General features: G+C 42.1%; 1 protein-coding gene across 1 annotated transcript; it reads right to left on the bottom strand.

The window, feature by feature from the left end:
* Positions 1–9,114: 9,114 nt before the first annotated feature.
* TPD52L3 (TPD52 like 3) lies at positions 9,115–11,568 on the bottom strand. Its single transcript, XM_049896794.1, has 2 exons — positions 11,156–11,568; positions 9,115–9,119 (listed from the first exon to the last, which is right to left on the bottom strand). The coding sequence occupies exons 1-2, from the start codon at positions 11,505–11,507 to the stop codon at positions 9,115–9,117; spliced, it is 357 nt and encodes a 118-aa protein (XP_049752751.1). The 5' UTR covers positions 11,508–11,568.
* Between the last annotated feature and the right edge of the window lie 11,635 nt (positions 11,569–23,203).

Genomic DNA, 23,203 nt, shown 5'->3' with positions numbered 1-23,203 from the left:
TTATCCTATAGAACCGCTATGAGTGGAAATCAACTCGACGGCAATGGGATTTTTTTTTTTTTTTGGTTTATCAGGACAGCAGTTTCAAAAGCGACAATTTAAAACACAAATTGAAAAATAAATCTCAGAAGAGTTAGTATGCAAGGTTCACAGCTCTGTTTCTGATAACTTTTTTTTTTTATTAACCTAAGCACCCCTAAGCACCCCTGAGATAAAGTGGGGGCGAAGGAGCCCAACCAACTCAACTTGGTACCGAAGCTCGAACCGGCAACTGATCTAGGGATCACAGAAGCTACCTAGGGAATCCCACCTCTCTGACACAGGAAATGTAAAAGAACTTCTGAGAATGGAAACAAGGTTAAAAACAACAGTAGACATTTAATATTCCATCGACGATTCGCGGATCAGGCAACACACAGCCTTAACCTCCTGTTCCCAGAAATGTGGCAGCATCAGGCTTAATACAGTCAGAGGGGAACATAGAGAGTCCTAGAAGTCTGGGCCATTTTAGCCGGTTTTTCAGAGGCTCATGAAAATGTCCTTCGAAATCCTTTCTTCTCTGAAATATTAGTTTGCATAAGAAGACAAATTTTGCAGTTTTTTTGAGGGGGAAGGGCTGGATGTGGGGAACCCATGGATGCTGAGCCGAGGCAGATAACCAGGCATCTGCTTGTCTGGAATGCGGGGGTTAAAGAGCAGGAACTGTTGATTACACATTTGTCTATGGGAACGAGCTAATTACTATTTCTAAAAGTTAGATTACTTACCATCTTCAACTTTTGCCCTGTGAAACCAGTTGGTAGCCAAGCTCTTCCGGCACGGGATAAGGGACTGCATGTTGGTTTTAGCTTCCACAGCCACAGAACCCTAGTTAATGGTCAGTCTTTTTCTACTTTAGGAGCTAGTGCGAGTTTTATCCACATTTCAGGGGAAATCCTACATTTAGGATTTCATCAGGAGTTGTGGCAGATGGAGGTTTGGGGGTGAAGAGCCTGAGAGTGGGCTTTGTGTGGCATGAAATAGGGTAAAATATGTGTGAACAGCACACCCTAGTGTCGAGGAGAAGCTGGGGGGGGGGCGGCAGGGAGCGGGGAAGTGGCAGGGAGAAGGTGTGTCTTGCAAATTTTCTCTCTATTCCTTTGCCCTAAATCCCCTCCTGAAGGACTAGGAGCCCTAGATACTGGGTCAGACCTGCTCAGAGACTGCTGAGTAAAGGGCTTATTCAAGAGACAACATCAAACAGTGAAGCCAAAATCAAAAGCCAGGAACATAGTCCACAACCAAAATCTCACCAAAAAGGGACTAGGGAGAGAGGTGAAATCCAAGTGGGAGGTAACAAGACGGACAGGAAGGAAGCTGGGTCAATGTAAGGGGTTCCAGAAGGGAGGTCGATGGAGCCTGGAGACACTTCCCGAGAGCTGCCTGGGGTAGGACTATAAGGACTTTCTTTTCTAGGACCCTCAGGTGGTTCGAACCCACTAGCTGCTCAGCAGGAGTAAGATGTGGCGGTCGGCTTCTGTAAAGATTACCCATTGCCATGGAGTCAATTCCGACTCATAGCTACCCTATAGGACAGGGTAGAACTGCCCTACAGGGTTTCCAAGGAGCAGCTGGTGGATTTGAACTGTGGACCTTTTGGTTAGCAGCCGAGCTCCTAACCATTTCACCACCAGGGCTTGAGTAAAGATTACAGCCTTGGAAACTATGAGGCAGTTCTACTCTGTCTAACAGGTTCACTATGAGTCCACTCAATGGCGACAGGTTTGGTTTGATTTTGGCAAGCCTTAGAAGGGAAGTAAACGTGTGAGGGAGCTGAGCAACCTTGCCAATCATTCTCCAGAACACCACCCACCCTTCTTGGGCTACAGGCAAGAGCTCTAAAACGGAAGTAAGAAGCCTGCAATGCACTCTGGAGGCAGACACTTGAGCAGGTGAAGGAAGATGCAGTACAAGCTACATGGCTTAAGGAGCAGTTGTGTGGCAGATTTCGGCCTCATTTGCTTTCATGTTCTTTTGTGTTTAGTGATTTCAAATGCCTCCTTGGTTTGAACCCAGTTTGCCTTTCTGACTTTGGCTACCCTCACTTTTGGTTGAGATGGCTATTTGTCATCCTGCTCACCCATTCTAAGCACAAGTCAGGTCCCTTTTGTCGGCCCCAGCCCTGTGGAGTTTTATGAGATATGAGGAAGATCCAGCCAGCCTCTGGGCTGCCTTCTCTTCTTCCATTCATTTATTGAGCATTTACTATGTGCCAGGCACTGCATTCAATGCTAGGGATATAATATAATAGGGAACAAAACTTGGAAAAATTCCTGTCCTTATGGATTTTACATTCCAATGGGAGAGTCAGACAATAAGCATAGTTGCGGAAAAAAAAATGCAACAATATAATCTATGCTATATAGTGATAAACCAAGGAAGGGAGTGCAGTGGTCGAAATTGTACATGGAGTGGCCAGGAGGGGTGACTTTTGAATAAAAATCTGGAGAAGGTGAGGGATTTACCATGTAGTGATCTGAAGGAAGAACGTTTATTGCAATGATATACAACAAGATTCCTGAATCCTTGTCTTTCAGATAAAACTCAGGTCAATTGGTTGGTTATGGGGGTCAGGTGATAAAACTACGCTGCGTCGTGGATAAGGGTGAGGGGTTCTAGATTCAGAATCCCTTATTTAAATATCAGATCTGCACTTGCTAGCTGTGTATTCTCAGGAAAAGTTACTTTACCTCTTTGGTCTCCTACTCTATAAAACAGGAATAATTAAGAATCTCCCTCGAAGAGCTATTAAAAAACAAAAAACCATCACTGTCTGGTCGATTCTGACTCGTAGTGAGGGTTAAATGAGTTAAGGTACGAAGAGCATTTAGAATCGTTCCCGGTCCATAGTAAGTGGCATACAAATTTTAGCTCTTATTATTGTAAATGTTTGCCTTCTGAGCAAACATACGCACTGCAAACTAGCAAACCTTTCTTCTTGTTAGGTGCTGTCGAATCAATTTCAACTGATAGCAACCCCACGTGACAGAGAACTGCCCCATAAGATTTTCTTGGCTGTAATCTTTACAGAAGCAGATTGCCAGGTCTTTCTCCCACGGAGCTGCTAGGTGGGTTCAAACCAAGCACTTAACCGTTTCTACCACCAGGGCTTTGGCAACCACAAATGTGTAAGTTGCCCATCTCCTCTCCTTTAAGGCTCTGATGGACTTTCTTAAACAGAGCAACACAGTGTCAGAGATCAAACGGGCAAACTAAATCAGAGAGAGTCCAGTAAGAAAAGGCAAGAGTCATCTGACGGGAACACTTGGCTTGGGTATCAGGTCCAAAAGGTCAGAGGCAGGCTCACAGTTGAGGATGCAGTGAAATAGAAGCAGAGTTCAGAGGGAGAAGGGGGTTTCAGAGTGACAGCAGTCCAGGAATAAATGAGAGGGTGTTCAGGATGATTGCTGCAAAGGCTCACTTACCCCAGTTTCCTACCCAGTTCCATTAGGGGAGCTCCATGAAAGGCCCTGACGAGGGTCTGGGGTATGCTTGAGGTGAGGGGCTGGCTGCCATTACTATATTTTCAGTGCCATCACCTCTGCATGTTATTAAGTATACAAGGAGGCCAAGATACCAACCTGCAGGGGTCTAATACTTCTGCTAAGTGCTTTGGCTTCCCAGCCCAAGTTTTTGGGACCAGGTTCAGTAACGGTCAGTGGAAGACGGATGAATGTAGGGTCAATAAAGATATTGAATGTTCTGGTGAAGCAATCTTCCAGTTTGGGGCAGGGTTGAGTGGAGCAGATGTTCTAGAAGTGCTCGACAGCTTCTCCAGTGCTGTCTCAACCCAGTTCTCATTGCTGCATTTGAAGGTATTTTATACCTCTCCAAGGAACCCTGGTGTCACAGTGGTTAAGCTCTTGGCTGCTAACTGAAAGGTCTGTGGTTCAAACCCACCAGCCACTCTGTGGGAGAAAGATGTATCAGTTTGCTTTTGTAAAGATTTACAGTTTTGGAACTCCTTTGGGGCAGTTCTACCCTGTCCTACAGGGCTGCTATGAGTTGGAATTGACTCGATGGCAGTGGGTATGGTTTGGTTTGGTATACCTCTCCATGGGCAATCTGTGTCTTTTCCAGGTGTCAATCACTAGGATGGCAATGATGCTCAGTAATCTAGGAATCTGAGGTAAATAAAGGTCTACAAGCTGTAAGTGCTACGGGATTGTATATATTGGCGGTGGAGGAATGCAGTGAATTATATGGAATTTTTGTGGTGGTAAGGAACGTTGACTGGCCACATTGTAAGAATGTTTATGGACTGCCATAGAGACGCAGGGCCCTTTGCTTGTGTTTGTGCAGTTTGGGGTTGAGGGGCCATTTTGAAAGGGCAGCTTCCTAGCATCTGGTTTCTAAGTCAATATCAGGATATCTGAAACCATACCACCAAGTGAAAATGTGGCAAAATAAAAAAGAGGGGCTACATAAAATGTGAAGCCAAGCTAATTAAGAAGGATGAGTTTTCACCAGGGCTTTTTATAAAGTGTTCACAGTCATTGGCAAATAACCATGCTGAGTTTTAAGTGGCATGATGGATCCATTGGATTTTTTGTCTGTTTTCTTGTGGCTGTATCCCCCACATGTCTGTCAGTTTGTCGTACTGTGGGGGCTTGTGTGAAGCTGGAAGCTATGCCACCAGTATTTAGATACCAGCAGGGTCGCCCATGGAGGACAGGTTTCAGCTGAGCTTCCAGACTAAGACAGACTAGGAAGAAGGACCTGGCAGTCTACTTCTGAAAAGCATTAGCCAGTGAAAACCTTATGAATAGAAGCAGAACACTGTCTGATATAGTGCTGGAAGATGAGCCCCCCAGGTTGGACGGCACTCAAAAGATGACTGGGGAAGGGCTGCCTCCTCAAAGCAGAGTTGACCTTAGTGATGTGGATGGAGTAAAGCTTTTGGGACCTTCATTTGCTGATGTGGCATGACTCAAAATGAGAAGAAACAGCTGCAAACATCCATTAATAATCGGAACATGGAATGTATGAACTATGAATCTAGGAAAATTGGAAATTGTCAAAAATGAAATGGAACGCATAAACATCGATATCCTAGGCATTACTGAGCCGAAATGGACTGGTATTGGCCATTCTGAATTGGATAATCATGCAGTCTACTATGCTGGGAATGACAACTTGAAGAGGAATGGTGTTGCATTCATCATCAAAAAGAACGTTTCAAGATGTATCCTGAAGTATAACACTGTCAGTGATAGGATAATATCCATACACCTACAAGGAAGACCAGTTAATACAACTATTATTCAAATTTACACACCAACCACTAGAGCCAAAGATGAAGAAATAGAACATTTTTATCAGCTGCTACAGTCTGAAATTGATCGAACATGCGATCAAGATGCATTGATAATTACTGGCAATTGGAATGCAAAAGTTGGAAACAAAGAAGAAGGATCAGTAGTTGGAAAATATGGCCTTGGTGATAGAAACAATGCCAGAGATCAGATGATAGAATTTTGCAAGACCAACGACTTCTTCATCGCAAATACCTTCTTTCACCAACATAAACAGTGACTATACACATGGACCTCACCAGATGGGACACACAGAAATCAAATTGACTATACCTGTGGAAAGAGACAATGGAAAAGCTCAAAATCATCAGTCAGAGCAAGGCCAGGGTCTGACTGTGGAACAGACCATCAATTGCTCCTATGCAAGTTCAAGCTGAAACTGAAGAAAATCAGAGCAAGTCCACGAGAGCCAAAATATGACCTTGGGTATTTCCCACCTGATTTTAGAGACCATCTGAAGAAAAGATTTGATGCATTGAACACTAGCAACCAAAGACCAGACGAGTTGTGGAATGACATCAAGGACATCATCCATGAAGAAAGCAAGAGATCACTGAAAAGACAGGAAAGAAAGAAAAGACCAAGATGGATGTCAGAGGAGACTCTGAAACTTGCTCTCGAATGTTGAGCAGCTAAAGCAAAAGGAAGAATTGATGAAGTAAAAGAACTGAAAAGAAGATTTCAAAGGGCATCTCAAGAAGACAAAGTAAAGTACTATAATGACATGTGCAAAGAGCTGGAGGTGGACAACTGAAAGGGAAGAACATGATCGGTGTTTCTCAAGCTGAAAGAATTAAAGAAAAAATTCAGGCCCCGAGTTGCAACAGTGAAGGATTCCACGGGGAAAATATTAAACGATGCAGGAAACATCAAAAGAAGTCATTATACCAAAAAGAATTAGTCGATGTTCAACTACTTCAAGAGGTGGCATATGATCAGGAACCAATGGTACTGAAGTAAGAAGTCCAAGCTGCTCTGAAGGCATTGGTGAAAAACAAGGCTCCAGGAATTGATGGAATATCACTTGAGATGTTTCAACAAACAGATGTAGTGCTGGAGGTGCTCGCTCATCTATGCCAAGAAATATAGCTGACAGCTTCCTGGACAACTGACTGGAAGAGATCCATATTTATGCCTATTCCCAAGAAAGGTGATCCAGCCAAATGTGGAAATTATAGAACAATATCATTAATATCACACGTAAGCAAAATTTTGCTGAAGACCATTCAACAACTGCTGCAGCAGTACATTGACAGGGAACCACCAGAAATTCAGGCTGGTTTCAGAAGATGACGTGGAACCAGGGATATCATTGCTGATGTCAGATGGATCCTGGCTGAAAACAGAGAATACCAGGATGTTTACCTGTGTTTTATTGACTATGCAAAGGCATCTGACTGTGTAGGTCATAACAAACTATGGATAACATTGCGAAGAATGGGAATTCCAGAACATTTTATTGTGCTCATGAGGAACCTTTACATAGATCAAGAGGCAGTTGTTCGTACAGAACAAGGGGATACTGATTGATTTAAAGTCAGGAAAGGTGTGCGTCAGGGTTGTATTCTTTCACCATACCTATTTAATCTGTATGCTGAGCAAATAATCCGAGAAGCTGGACTACATGAAGAAGAACTGGGCATCAGGATTGGAGGAAGACTCATTAACAACCTGTGTTATGCAGGTGACACAATCTTCCTTGCTGAAAGTGAAGAGGACTTGAAGCACTTACTAATGAAGATCAAAGACCACAGCCTTCAGTTTGGATTGCACCTCAACATAGGGAAAACAAAAATCCTCACAACTGGACCAATGAGCAACATCATGATAAACGGAGAAAAGATTGAAGTTGTCAAGGGTTTCATTTTACTTGGATCCACAATCAACCATGATGGAAGCAGCAGTCAAGAAATCAAAAGACGCATTGCATTGGGTAAATCTGCTGCAAAAGACCTCTTCAAAGTTTTGAAAACCAAAGATGTCACCTTGAAGACTAAAGTGCACCTGACCCAAGCCATGGTATTTTCAATCACGTCAATCATATCATATGCATATGAAAGCTGGACAATGAATAAGGAAGACCGAAGAAGAACTGATGCCTTTGAATTGTGGCGTTGGTGAAGAATATTGACTATACCATGGACTGCCAAGAGAACAAACAAATCTGTCTTAGAAGAAGTACAACCAGAATGCTCCTTAGAAGCAAGGATGGTGAGACTGGGTTTTACATACTTTGGACATGTTGTCAAGAGGGATCAGTCCCTGGAGGACATCATGCTTGGCAGAGTACCGGGTCAGCAGAAAAGAGGAAGACCCTCAACGAGGTGGATTGACACAGTGGCTGCAACAATGAGCTCAAGCATAACAACGATTGTAAGGATGGCATAGGACCGGGCAGTGTTTCATTCTGTTGTGCACAGGGTCGCTGTGAGTCGGAACCGACTCAACGGGACCTAACAATAACAACACAGACATTGGAGCCCTAATGGTAGAGTGGTTAAGAGCTATGGCTGCTCACCAAAAGTCTGGCAGTTCGAATCCATCAGCTACTCCTTAGAAGCCTTATGGGGCAGTTCTACTCTGTCCTATAGGGTTTCTATGCGTCAGAATTCACTCAGTGGCAATGGGGTTTGGTTAGTATAGATACGCTGGAGTCCCTGGGTAGTCCAAATGGTTAACACACTCGCCTGCTAACTGAAAGGATGGAGTCCATCCAGAGGAGCTTCAGAAGAAAGGCCTGGTGATTTACTTCTAAAAACCCAGCCACTGAAAACCCTAGGGAGCACGGTTCTACTCTGACGCACACGGGGCCGCCTTGAGCAGGTTGGAAGTGACTCCTCAACAACTAGTTTTATCATCTCTAAAATTTACCCATCCCTCTCTCCTATACAGTTAGTTCCTAAGTCTTGGAGATTTTACCTCTTAAATACTTCTCAATCTATTTCTATTGTGACCAGCATGCTCCATCTAAGACACAATTTGGATTGTTAACTTTTTAACTTAAGTGTCTTCAATGTCTGCTCATTTCCTGCAGCATTAAATAGTAATTTCTGAGATAGCATATCTAAAAAAAAACCTTAAACCAAACCCACATCTTTCTCCTGTGGAGCGGCTGGTGGGTTTGAACTACCAACCTTTTGCATAGCAGTTGAGTGCTTTAACCACTGTGCCACCAGGGCTCGCTGAGACAGCATATAATACTCCTCATTTATGATCTTGCTCCTGTTTATTTCTCTGTCCTCATCTCTCACCACTTCCCCTCCCTCTCCAGCCACAATGGCCTATTGGTATTTCCTGGAACATGCCATTCTGTTACATTCCTTCATGACTCAGTTCCTCTGGATATTGTCTGGAATGTTCTACTCTTGTCTGGTGAACTCCTACTAAGACTTTCTGCCTTCTGAAGCCTTTTCTAACCTACTAAGGCAGAATCGACACCCCTTCCTCAGGGTTTCCTTTGTCTCCGGAACAGAGCTCTATTTTAGCATCTATTGCAGGGAATTGTAACGACTTAAAAATCTGAGTGTTTCTGGAGAGCAAGGGCCATGTCTAATTAATTTCTGTGTCTTCAGGGCGTGGCACAGTGCATGACACATACTAGGGTCTCAAATTTTTTTTGCATAGAGAAGTAAAATGCTTTGCTTAAAAGCAGGAAGAACTTGTCGACCTGTTGGTGTTGCTATCTCTTGGATCCGAGATTAAATGTCTGAAGTATGTGATATTGATTGCTTCATTGATTCAACACGTATTTACTGAACATCTACCCTATGCCTTCATGGGAATACAATGAACAAAACATGCATGCCCTTTACTGCTCTTGTGGAATTGAGAATTTATTGGGGGAAATTGTTGTTGCATTTGTATGAATTATTAAATAAAAGAGAACATATTCTGGGTTTGGCCTATGATGTCAGTCTGAGATTTTCACTAAAACAAGCCTTTCTGTAATATAAGGTCAAAATCTTTGCCTGTTGGATTACTTTTGCTTTTTGCGTGCTGCAGATTCAACTCTAGTTCTCCAGCACTGAAAACCATTTTGGTTGATAAATACAACAACAACAAGACAAACATGTAAAATAGCTGACCATCTTGTTTAATCCAAACAAAACTTTGTTTTCACAAATCTGTGAGGGTTGGGATACATCAGTGGCTTTACAGCTTCCCAAGTCCTTTTGCATTTATAGTGGTATTTGGTTTTGCTTGTAGGGAAACCAAAGGAATGTAGAGGGGAGTTTTCAAGAATCAACAAAATAGAATCGCCTTTGTAGGATGGGGGGTGGGGGGCTACCTTTAGGAAGTGAGAGGTTATTGATATGTACCCAAGCAAATAAAGGTCCTAGTCTCCCTGCTTAGAGTCCAAAAGACACAAACTTCTACCTCAAGCAGTGTGACTGGAAGAATGAAGGAAGCTGCCAAGTCATGGCATTTTGAAAATTGAAAAGCAAAAAACCACCATAAAACCAAAAAATCCAACCACTTGCTGTTGATTCTAATTCATGGCAACCCCATGTGTAGCTCCTGTGAAAATCAGGTATCAGAATGTTTGAACAAACCAAACCAGGCTGTTGCTATCCTGACATCCCCCTCCCCGGTCCTGTCCTGGGAAGGGCAGGTCCTGTTTCCTTCTCAGTTAGGGTTAGCTATAAACCAGGACAGACTGGAGTCAAGCTGACCAGGGTTAGGTCTATTCAAAGGCATAACAGCCAGCATTACAGAGATGGGCATTCCCTGTTAAGGGTTGCTTAGAAGAGGGGTTTATCTTTCTTGAACTTGGCTGTTTCCCCTCCAGCCCTTCAGTGGGAGGTGGTAACTAACTAGGAATCGCTGAAGAACAGAGAAGCGATTTCCTTCTTTTTAAGTAGCATGCTGCTGTGGCAGAGGCATGGTGCCGCAAGGGTTAAACGTCAGACCTATCATTCTGACGTATAAAAAGATGACAAAAGCACAAGGCAATGTAAGTTGCAATTTCAGCTTAAGGCCAAAGTAGTAACCATCTCCTAAATTGAGGCTAAAGTTGCTTAGCTTAATTAGGAACTTAGAAAAAAACCAAGTTTTATAAAAGACATAACAGTGTAACAATTAGTCCACTACTAATACATATTTTTTCCTCTTTTGGGGAATCTTGGAGAAAATGGACCACCTTCTTGATCATCTTAAAATAAAAATTGTAAGCCAGGTTTTCAAGTCGACTGTTTCTTCTGAGACACAGGGAGGGAAGAAAATGGGGAGGGGGTAAAAGTACAGATGATTTCATACCTTTCCCCAGTCCTGAACAGAAGTCTACTTTGGCCTTCTGATGGAACAGTTTTCCAACTGATGGAACAGTTTTCCAAAAGAGAGTTTGGGCTTTGGCCTAAAACCTCTTCTGGAGTCACTGTCTTGTCCATTTAAATACAACCCCAGGAAGGCTAGCACAGTGATGCATTTTACCTACGAACTTCAGTGTAAAACGGCCACGTACAAAACTATCGTTTTCTATCTCACTCAACAGCAGGAAAAATCTATGTACATTACTTTTCTCAAAACTGGAGTCTGTCCATTTCCTGGATTAATTTTACCACTGTGGTTTGGTTGCTTATTTTGTCGGGTGGAGTTGCAATTGTGATGAGGGAAGGAGATTTTTTGCACGGGTTTGGTGGCCAGGTAAGGTTACCAAGGGGCTCATTCCGGCTCCGGAAACAGGTCATTCCCACCTCCCGGAATTGGGTGCGGATCATCCCCACTCCCCGCTGGAGAAAGAAGGCAGTTGCTGCCAAGCTCCCTGCCGCCAGGGACTCTCGACTTGATAGTCCCCATGAGACCTTCAAAAGATTTGAATGTGGCCGACTTCATGTGCCCAAGCTTCCTGCGGATGGCAGAGCCCACAGTAGTCAGGGCAGCTGACGTCTTTTGTTTCAGGTAGGCATTGGAGACCTGGACATCATGCCAGCTCTTGGACAGATTCTGCCTCAGCCCCACCAAGGCTGTGAGGCCCAGCTTCCTCTTGAGCTCTCTGCAGTGTCTCTCTTTGGCTGCGAGCATATGGCGTAGGGTTACAATCTCTGCTTCCAATTCAGTGAGCTCTAAGTTGAGCTCCTTTTGCTGAGCCTCTGTCAGATCCTCTGGTTTAGAAGTCATGTGTGATTCACATGTGCCCGCAGGGGCCTCTGTCATGGTATCTGGAATGGAGCAGGAAAAGAGATCTTCATTAAGGGAGTCCAGGTCCAATTCTTGGTAGAGTGAGTCCAACTCTTGCCCAGCGGAGAAATAATCTTGGCGGGCAGAGTCGAAGTGGAGGCCTTTGGTATCGGATTCTGGGCTGGAAGGATCCATACCAAGGCGGGTGAACACACACACCTTAGCTGGAGCATCAGCCCTGGCCTCAGGGGTGGGCGCCTCGGCCTGTAAGGTCCACTTCCGGGGGGTCGCTGGGTTGGGTTGGGTCAGGGAGGCGGGACTTCCGCCCAGGCGGCCGGATCCTACGGAAGCTGCTTGGTCCGGGGGCGCAGACGCTCTTGGCATTTGAGCATCACGAGTATCTGGTGAGGTAGGTGGCGCCGCTGTTGTTGCCGGAGAGGAGAGGGGTTTACTGTCCTGCCACAGTAGGTGACAAGGCCTGACCTCCAAACTAAGTCATTGTCTGGCTCCCCTTCTGGATTTTCCACCAAGCCACCATTTTCAAAGCCTTGAAAATCAGTTGAACCCTTTGTGCTAACAGAAACGTTAGAAAAACTCCAGTAGCTAGCCTAAGAACTGCTACACCGAAGTATTCAGGCTTGTCCTCTTCCCCGTTTTCCTTCTCAGGTTCTCAAAGGGATTCCTGCGCAACTAAGTGCCACTCATAAAGTGAATTTGAAGGCTCCTAGAGCTCAGAGTCCAAAAATGACAAACATGATCCCAGTCAAGTATCAACTGTGCCAGAGGCTTAGAATAGCAGGGCTCAAAGCAAGTCCGAGATGTCACAATTGTCTTATTTTTGGTAGTTGGGGGGGGAGGGGGGAGGGAGAACCAGCAAATCTGTACCGGTTTTATCAAATTTGAGCTTAATAAAAGCAAAGACTGTGTGTTGTGCTGTGAGACTTTAGGAGAGACAGGATTTAAAAAAAGTTGCCATGTCGTCAGTTCGGAGTCGTGGTAACCGCATGTGTGTCAGAGTAGAATTGTGCTTCATCGGGTTTTCAATGGCTGACTTTTTGAAAATAGCTAGCCAGGACTTTCCTCCGAGGTGCCTCTGGGTGGACTGGAACTTCCAGTCTTTCAGCTAGCAACAGAACCCATTAGCCATTTGCACCACCCAGGGACTCCTGAGAGGGGATTCAGTATACGCAAATGGACAGTAACATGGATTTTTCACTGTTGCAATTGCATTTTCTTTTTTTTTTTCTTGCATACACTCACATTTCTGAAAGTATGCCTGCCCATCATACATGGTTACCACTTGTGGGAGGTGGTCTGCACAGTAGAGTAGCAGTTGGGTCTAGTCTGTAAGAATGGCAGTCCACTATGTCCTCTATTTTTACTCAGCGCTTGTATTTTATGTAATGGAAAAATTACTGGATGCCCATTACCAGGGTATATCCTTGAACAAGTCTTAGTTTTAGTAATTTTGTTGGCTATTCTGGTAGTCCTTGCAAGCATAATCTTGTGGAACATAAAATGATTCTCAGCAAATGTCAGCGATTTGCCATACTCATGGCTTTGTGGCTACAGTAAAGCCTCCAGCTGTGTATCCAAATCAACTCCAGCCCTCCTTTGGGTTTATATTCAATAACCCTTTCATGTACTTAACTCAGTAGTGTTTATTATTGTCTCACTCTGGAGTGTGTGCTTATTTAGAGTAGAAGATAAGAATCCTTCTTGTTGGAAATAGGAAGGCTGATGAGGGATTTGGCTATGTGTATAAAGCCTTGAAAAGGGTAGCAAGGCTCCCTAAAAGCTCTTTTGTTCGGGAGAGTAAATTTTTCCTCTACTGCTGGCAGAAATGCTAGTGGTTCCAGTAATGCTCCCAGGTCCTGAACCAGAAACCCCTTGTCTTAGTTACCTAGTGCTGCTGTAACACAAATACAACAGAAATTTCTTTTCTTACAGCTCTAGTGGTTAAAAGTCCAAATCAGGGTCTCGGCAGTGTTGATTCCTTCCTTGTCAGTAGCTCAGGGCGTTCTTTGGTTCCTTGGCTTGTAGATGATCCTCCCATGGTGTCTGTCTTCTTGTGTATGTGTGTCCATTCTGCTCTTTTTATAACTGAGAAGTGATTAGATTTAGGACCCACCCTACTCAGGTATGGCCTAATTACCATATTTTTACACAGATAATGCCTGCCTTCTATGTTTGTTTGCCAGCCTTGCCCTCCCCACTGAGAGGTATTTTCATACCAATTTTTTTTTTACATGTTGCTGTAAAAAAAATTAGCATAGTGTACTTACAAAAATACCTCACAGGGAGAGGGCATGGTTGGCAAACAAACGTAGAAGCATGCATTATTAGTGTACATTACAGTAATATAACAAAGAAAATCCTGTTTCCCAACAGGATCATATTTACAGGGTTAGGGGCCAGAATTTGAATTCATATTTTGGGGGGACAAAATTCAGTTGATAACACTCCTTTTCCAAAACTGAGGATGAAGGGAGCAAAGAAGCCCATGAACTAAGCTAAATAACACTGAACACACAAAGTTGAGATTCCAAGTCACCAGATCTGAACTTGCACTTGATTATCATTCTCTTGATTGTTTCGGTCACCTGTCTTGCTGCCTATTTTCTCGTTTCTTTTTTTTCTCACCCCTCAATTCAAAGTATGAAATCCTTCTTTGTTAAGCTTTGATTCCTTTTGATAGGTTAGTGGGTTCACCTCATAGCAAAACAGACTTGGCCTTTGTCAGTGACTTGGTCTCCAGATCGCAAATGAAGACATGGTTTCTGGTAAGGGTGTTCCTAGCTGGCAATGTTCTATCCTCCAGAACAGACATGGACAAATGAGCATCATGATGGCACAATCTGTTTTATTAGGATTATGCGTAACCACACACAAAACCACATTTATATCATGAAAACACTTTTAACTCATAAATCTATCAAATGAAATTTAATTTATAGTGATTCTAACCCAATTGTTTGAATACACTATTCCTTTAGGTATAAAATAGCAAACTCTCCCAGTGGTTTCTGAATTCCACGTCTCTAGATTAGACAATGAAATAATCTTTATATTACATAAAAAAATTCCACAAAATTGTTTATCTGGCACTGAAAGCTTTTTGTTGCTATTTATTTAGGTACTAAAAATAGCCAAAATATTTGACTCAGTAACCAGTGAAGAAAGAGCTTGAGAGTTACTTTTAATCCTGCAATGGCTTACTATGCTTTGTTTCCAAGGAAGACATTTCTGACCCATTTTTAGTAAAGAATGAACTTTGAATAATTTTTCTAGTAGGGGTGATGGAGTTAAACCAATCCAAATGTGTTATCTGATTTCCTTTATAAATGTAAAAGCAAGTGGTACAACAAAATAATTTTTTTTTCTCTTAATGTTTAAACAAACAAACTAACCCATTATCGTTGAATTGATTCTGACTCCTTGTGACTCTAGAGGACAGAGTAGAACTGCCCCATAGTGTTTCCAAGGCTGTAAATATTTATGGAAGCAGACTGCCACATCTTTCTCCCATGAAGTGGCTGGTAGGTTTGAACCACTGGCCTTTCTGTTAGCAGCCAGGTACTTTAACCACTGTGCTACCAGGGCTCCCTCCTTAATGTTTAGAAGCCTGTATATATTATGTTTTATAAATAAATTATTGAAACTTGAATGTAAAAGCAAAGCCTTACCCTTCACTAGGTCTGGGTGTTTGGGGAAGAAAAAAGGGAGACTGTAGCGTCTGGAAATGATTAGGAACTTGTACTAGTTCCAGCTGGTTTAACCATTTGACTACTTTTGTTATAAATGGTCAGTATGGAGCTTCCCTATTACATTAATCTGTAAAATAGTCTGCACTGGTGGTTCAGACTGCTTCTAAAGAACTGCCAGTTTGCCTTGCAGCCATGCCATTTGCACTGCTAGAGTTAACCAAAATGAGTTCTCTGGGGCTTTGTTTCTTTCATTACAAGAACTACTACTATGAACATTTTGTTCATTTTAGTGGAATAACCAGGAAAAAAAAGTTTAAATATTTAATTGGGTCTGAAAATAACGCACAGAGTTGAAACCCTAATGCAGTCAGAATGTTTCGAGAGTCGGAGGGGAAAATTGGTAGTTGGGCTTTTCTTGCAGGAAGCCAGAATATTTGATTTTACTTTGCAAGTTATTTTCACTGCTATCTCACGTCATAGCCCAACTCCATCAATAGTACATGCACCCTCCCTGTAGATATTCTCCAGCACGAACAGGAATCCTGGCTGCAGTTATAGCTCCAAGGATCATTGCCATCAATCCTCAGCGATAAGTTGATCTTCGTTTAGGACTAAGCTGACTTTTCCTTTCAGCACCCCTCCTACTTAGACTCATTACTTAAAAAAAAAAAAATTGGGTGTTACCATTGGACAGGATTTTCCTTATTAGAGGTTGTTGTTGTTAGGTGCTGTCAAGTCAGTTCCGACTCATAGTGACCTTATGTAAACAGAACGAAACACTGCCTGGTCCTGCGCCATCCTCACGATCATTGTTACGTTTGAGGCCATCGTTGCGGCCACTGTGTCAATCCATCTCATTGAGGGTCTTCCTCTCTTTTGCTGAACCTCTGCTTTACCGAGCATGCTGTCCTTCTCCAGGGACTGGTTCCTCCTGATAAATGTCCAAAGTAAGGAAGATGACGTCTCACTATCCTGGCTTCTAAGGAGCATTCTGGCCGTATTTCTTCTAAGACAGATTTGTTCTTTCTCCTGGCGGTCCTTGATATGTTCAGTATTCTTCACCAGCACCATAGTTCAAATGCATCAGTCCTTCTTTGCTCTTTCTTCTTCGTTGAGCAGCTTTTGCATGCATATGAGGTGATTGAAAATACCATGGCTTGGGTCAGGCGCACCTTAGTCCTCAAGGTGACATCTTTGCTTTTTAACACTTTAAAGAGTTCTTTTGCAGCAGATTTGCCCAGGGTGATGCGTTGTTTGATTTCTCGAATGCCACTTCCATGATCACTGATTGTGATTTTGTTCCAGAGAGTAGACTTTTCCTTCATTGCTTGAGGAAGCTTGAGTGGTTCTAGGATTGCTCCCACACCCTGAACCAGAAACTTCTCTCTGAAAGCTGAGGATGAAGGGCAAGGAAGCCCATGAACTAAGCTAAATAAAGGACAATATGGGCAGACTTTAGGGGGAAATTCACAATGGAAGGAATTCTCATTCTCTTTTCTCATTTGGATGGGGAAAGTGAGGGGGAAGAGCCTTTCTTCCCAGGTGGTTTGACCTTTACGTGTTGGACAAGGATAGCAAGCACCCTGGAAGATAAGTCCTAGGGGCAACAAGGGCAGTCATCTGAGAGAAGAAAGTGGGCAGACTGGCACATGAGCCAGAAAAGACTTGGTCAGTTATGAGCTGGTAGATTCAGATCATCTTTGCTCTGCCAAGGAACTGAGGTCTGGGCATGGTTCTCTAGTCAGGCTCTAGAGAAGCAAAGGATAACCTATGAGGGAACAGAGGATTGTAAAAGGATGACATTGATACTTGCTTCTCACTGCCTATGCCCCTGCCCAACCAACATGATCTCTGAATGACATGAAGTTCCAATAATGGCACAGCCTGTGCTGTGGAAATGTCTGCAAAGTACTGAAATTACTTGGACGAGGTTGTGGTAGATGTCTATTGTGACCCTTAAGTAAGCAGGAAAAATTATCTGGAAGGTGTTCATATTTTGAGTACTGGTTGATACACCTCCTAAACTGGGAGGCAGTGTTCTCAGAGGGCAGGGCCAGGACTGGCAGCAGGAGTGTCTTCCTCAAGTGGGTGGGCACAGAATGGAGCTCTACAGAGAGCACAGCAGAAGCACATAGAAGTGCTGGCCCTGGGCATATGGGACTCCCAGAAGTAACTGGGAAGCCTCGGGCGGGGAGGGGGGGATGCTGAAGTCCTGAAGCTTGGCACTGAGGGTTTAGAACCAGCAAAATGGTGGGGGCTGTTGCAGTTTAGCTCACTTGTATCTATGGGCTGCAGAGGCCTGGGAACAATCAGGTATTAATAGAAAACCCACAACCTTTCAGAGGTTATGACCATTGTGGTGGATTTGCTGCAACAGAGAAAACCTAAGGCCTGGACTCCCTAGGAGCTTAGCTATTCTTGTCGTAAAACTGTCATGCCTGCTATGGCAACAGAGTAATAATTACTTTATTTCCTTGATTCTGAGACACTATTAAATCCTAAGACACATCTTTGTTTTAATGAGCGGTTTCTTGGAGGAAAACCTACTATATTATATTGCACATTGATTTTAAGATGCAACCCCAATTTTAGAAAATTAAAATGCCAGAAAATGTGCATCTTAGAATTGAAAAAATACGGTAGTGATGCAGCAAGCTACGAACACACTAATGGCTCTGCTTGATTCTTCTGCTGGAATTCAGGGTAGACCCACATTTGTGCTGGCTATTCTTCCCTTTCTGAGAGAAAGAAGGGAAATTAGCATTCACTGAATATCTGCTACAATAGTAAAAATAATGGAGACTTAAAAATAATGGATTGAATTATGTCCCCCCAAAAATGTATGTATCAGTTGGGCTGGGCCATGATTCCCAGTATCCTGTGATTTTCCTGTATGTTGTGAATTCTGCCTCTATGATGTTAATGAGGGAGGATGGGCTAGTTGTGTTAGTGAGGCAGGACTCAGTCTACAAGATTGGATTGTGTCTTGAGGCAGCCTCTTCAGATATAAAACCAAGAAGCCAGCAGAGAGACTGGGAGACCTCATACTACCACGAAAGCAGCACCAGGAGCAGAGTACGTCATTTGGACCCAGGGTCCCTGTGCCTGAGAAGCTCCTCGACCAGGGGAAGTTTGAGGACAAGGAATCTTCCTCCAGAGCTGACAGAGAAAGCCGTCCCCTGGAGCTGACACCTTGAATTTGGACTTCTAGCCTACTTTACTCTGAGGAAACAAATTTCTCTTTGTTAAGCTATCCACTTGTGCTACTTCTGTTATAGCAGCACTAGGTAACTAAGACAGAGACGTCTAATGTTTATTGACTGCTTATTAACCAGTTGCCTTTCAGTCAATGCCAATTCATGGTGACCCCATATGCATCAGAGAACTATGCTCCATAGAGTTTTCAGTGGCTGATTATTCAGAAGAGATCGCCAGGCCCTTTTTCCAAGGCGCTTCTAGGTGGACTGGAACCTCCAAACTTTGGGTTAGCACCTGAGTAAGTTAATCATTTGTACCACCCATGGACTCCACTGACTGCTGATTATGTACCAGGAATTGTACTAAGTGCTTTCATATGTTATTTTATTGGGTCATCATAATATTCTTGAAAGGTAATGTTAGAAATGCTATTATCTTCTGTGAGACTCAGTTTCCCCATGTTTTGCAGATCAAGTAACCAAGATGTAGAGTATAATTTGTCTGAGATGTCCCAGTTATTAGGCAAGAAAGTTGAGATAGGACTACTTAGGTTTTTTGTTTTTTTAATATTTGCATTTTAGTCTTTTTTAAAATTTTGAAATATTATGCATAGCTATATAAAAAAGTTTGTATATGTGTCTTTAAAGATAATAATAAATGAGTAACTATGTATCTACCACTCAATTTATAAAGTAATGCATTTCTAATGTTTTTGAAGCTCGCTACATGCCCTTCTTCAGTTGTATCCTCTTCCCTTGTCCCAGTTAACCTGTACCCCAAACTTTGGGTTAATCATTCCTTTTTTTCTTTGTAAGTTTTTACCACCTATGTATATACCTGTGAACAATGTATTATTTAGTTTTACCTGTTTTTGAACTATATATAAATGGAACTATATCTTATGTAAGGAGCCTTGGTGGTACAGTGGTTGAAGTGCTCTACTGCAAAGCGAAAGGTCAGTGGTTTTTACTCACCAGTCGCTCTGTAGGAGAAAGATGTGGCAGCCTGCTTCTGTAAAGATTTACAGCCTTAGAAACCCTATGGAGCAGTTCTGTTCTGTCCTATAGGGTTGCTATGAGTCAGGATTGACTCCATGGCAGTGGGTTTGGTTTTGGTTGGGATTGTCAGTGGAGGTCCTTTGGTGAGACACTGAATGACTCAAAGGTCATTTCTCTGTTACACCACATCTCTAGTAGGGCCAGGCATCAGACCTGTCTGCAGTCTGTGCTTACATATAACACTTTATATTTGTTCCACATGGACTTCCCCTTCCTACGTGGGACATCCTAAAATATATTTGAAGCATTATGTCTCCAGCCTTATTTCTTACCACTTCCCACTGTACCATTTATACTCCAGCATACTAAATTGCTGCAGTTCTGAAAACTGTATAAGTCCGCCTTGTCCTCTTGATCTACGCCTTTGCCCATGTTTTCCTTTCTGCCTGGAATGCCTATTCGCAGGCTAACTTTTCCCCACTTCTCAGGAGTTTCCTGGTTGGAGAAGCCTTCGCCCATGACATTCTAGGTTTGGGCTTTCCCTTGAGCTAGCAGAGGGGGCTTCCTGCCATCATCTCAGGGTTTAGTGACAGTAGATTTTTTTTTAGAGTGTTAGATATATTATGGAATACAATCCCATAGTTGCACTTGGTATCTGTAAAGACTGTATAAAAAGTCAGTCTTGTATAATTGTAACTGTAATGAATGGGGTACATGGAAATACCACTTAGAGTTGTGAGTACTCAACCAAGTTTAAAGCGTACTTGGGTTAGGGTTAGGGCTCAAATTGAATCCTTGTTGGCAACAGAGATGCGTAAATATGTAACATTTTTGTTTGCCTTTAGGACTTTTGGCTGGATTCCAGAGGACTTCCTCCAAGAGCAACAAGATAAAACCCACTCCCTCTGCCTGGAGTTAATTGTCTGGCACAGGAGAGAAAGCCTCTCATTTGGTTCCCTCTTCTTGTTTTTCTCATACTGACTGCTTATCAATTGGACATCTCAGCAGGAAATACCTCAAGGGATGGGTGGGATGGGAAATGAAAATTAAATCAGTCGGTCACTGTTTTTAAAATAAACTTTTTATTTTATGGTAGTTTTAGATATACAGAAAAGTTGCAAAGGTAGTACAGAGAGTTCCAATATGACTCACTTAATTTCCCTGATAGTTAACAACTGACATTATTGTGGTACATTTGTCACAACTAAGGAACCAACATTGGTATATTACTATTAACTCCACAGTTAATTTCACTAGTTATTACCTAATGTTCTTTTTCTATTTAAGTTGGATTCAGAAGAGGATATGGAATGAGGGATATCATTGTCGATGTCAGATGGATCTTAGCTGAAAGCAGAGAATACCAGGAAGATGTTTACCTGTGTTTTATTGACTATGCAAAGGCATTCGACTGTGGATCATAACAAATGATGGATAACATTGCAAAGAATGGGAATTCCAGAACACTCAACTGTGCTCATGAGGAACCTGTTCATAGACCAAGGGGCGGTCGTTCAAACAGACAAGGGGATTCTGTGTGGTTTAAAATCAGGAGAGGTGTGCGTCAGGGCTATATTCTTTCATCATACCTATTCAGTGTGTATGCTGAGCAACTAATCTGAGAAGCTGGACTGTATGAAGAAGAACAGGGCATTGGGATTGGAGGAAGACTCGTAAACAGCCTGCGTTATGCAGATGATACAACCTCACATGCTGAAAGTGAAGAGGACTTGAAGCACTTGCTGATGAAGAACAAAAACTGTAGCCTTCAGTATGGATTGCACCTCAACATAAAACAAAAATCCTTACAACTGCACCAATAAGCAACATCATGGTAAATGGAGAAAAGGCTAAAATTGTTAAGGATTTCATTTTACTTGGATCCACAGTCAACACCCATGGAAGCAGCAGTCAAGAAATCAAAAATGATGTATTGCATTGGGTAAATCTGCTGCAAAAGACCTCTTTAAAGTGTTAAAAAACAAAGATGTCTCTTTGAGGACTAAGGTGCGCCTGACCCAATCCATGGTATTTTCAATTGTCTCGAGGCATGTGAAAGCTCGAAAATGAATAAGGAAGGTGGATTGTAATCATTATATAATGTCATTATATACTGTCCTTCCTTGTCTTTTATGGTGCATTTTGTTTTGAAGTCTATTTTATCTGAGATTAGCACTGCCATTCCTATTCTGGTTGTTTGCTTGAGATATATGTATGTATATATAAGTATATGCACACATATGTACATACGTATTTATATTATATATATATTTTTAAATATATATTTATGTCTTTGTTTCTAATATGAGTCTCTCGTAGACAGCATATGGATGGGTCCTGTTTTTTTAATCCATTCTGTCACTCTGTCTCTTTATGGATGTATTTAAGCCATTTATGTTCAGTGGGATTATTGATAGGTGTGAGTTTATAGCTGTCATTTTGTAGTGCTTTTTTTCGTGGTGCTTACATTTTCTTTGTTTCACGTACTCTCCAGTGCTGAAATCCTTTTGTTTTTTGAATTCTTTTCTCCTTTTTTTCATTTTTGTAGATTTTGTATTTACTGAAACTTCGTGTTTTTCTTCTTTATTTTGTTGGGTAGGTTTGTTAACTCTCTTTGTGGTTTCCTCACAATTTACCCCATCTTCTTAAGTTTAAAACAGTCTTTTTTACTTGATATCACCTTGACTTCCTCTCTATTTGAAAGTTCTGTACCTACATTGTTTATTTCCTCTCTTGTTGTTCTGACGTTGACATCATCTACAGATTCACCTCTCTGGTTTCCTGTTGTGAATTTTTTAGTTTTGTTGCGTCTTTGAGAGTTCATTACCTAGATTGGTATCTGGCTGATGGTGGATTCAGGTTGTTGTCTGATGTTGTTGGTTCTCTAACCAAAGGACCTCCTTTAATAATAAATTCTTGTAAATTTGGTTTTTACATATTCCCTTAATTTCTGTTTATCAGGAAGTGTCCTAATTTCACCATCATATTTGAGCAAGAATTTTGCAGGATGTATTATTCTTGGTTGGCAGTTTTTTTCTCCCGAGGTTTTAGGTATGTCATTCTTGCCTGCATGGTTTCTCCTGAGTAATCAGAGCTTAGTCTTATTGTTTCCTTTCTGTATGTGACTTTTGTTTTTTTCAGGCTGCTCTCAGGATTCTTTCTTTGTCTTTGGTTTTAGCAAGTGTGATTACGATACATCTTGGTGATTTACTTTTGAGGTCTATGCTATATGGGGTTCGTTGAGCTTCTTGGTCACCTTTTCATCTTCTATGATACTAGGGAAGTTTTCTCTCGGCAAATCTTCAGTGATCTTCTCCGTGTTTTCCTTTTTATCTGCCTTGTCTGGAACTCCAATCACATGCACATTTTTGATTTTGGTTGTATCCCACATTGTTCTCAGGGTTTCTTCATTTTTCTTCATTCTATTTCTCTGATTTTTCCCCAAAGTGGTATCCAAGGATTTGCCTTTAATTTCATTGATCCCGTCTCCCATTGTTCCAGATTTGCTCCTAAAACCTTCTATTGCACTGTCCATTTCTGAAATCTTGTTGTTTATCTTTTGGATATCTAATAGCTGTTTTTGTATGATTTCCAGTTGTTTGTTTATTTTGAGATTTTTTTTCTGTATTATTTTCCTGAGTTCTTCCGTTGTTTTTTCTGTATTTTCCATGATTTTGTCAATTTTTTTTTTTTTAATCTGCGATTTCCATCATCTCTTGGAGAGCCCTGAATATTAGAGTTTTGAATTCCGTATCAGGTAGTTCCAGTGCTTTTTCTTGTACTGAATGGTCATCTGGTGTTTTATGCTGGACGTTTTCCGGAGCCATCC

This window comes from Elephas maximus, chromosome 9 (assembly GCF_024166365.1).
Source record: "Elephas maximus indicus isolate mEleMax1 chromosome 9, mEleMax1 primary haplotype, whole genome shotgun sequence".
Taxonomy (NCBI): Eukaryota; Metazoa; Chordata; class Mammalia; order Proboscidea; family Elephantidae; genus Elephas; species Elephas maximus.
This window is presented reverse-complemented; position numbering and strand designations above follow the sequence as displayed.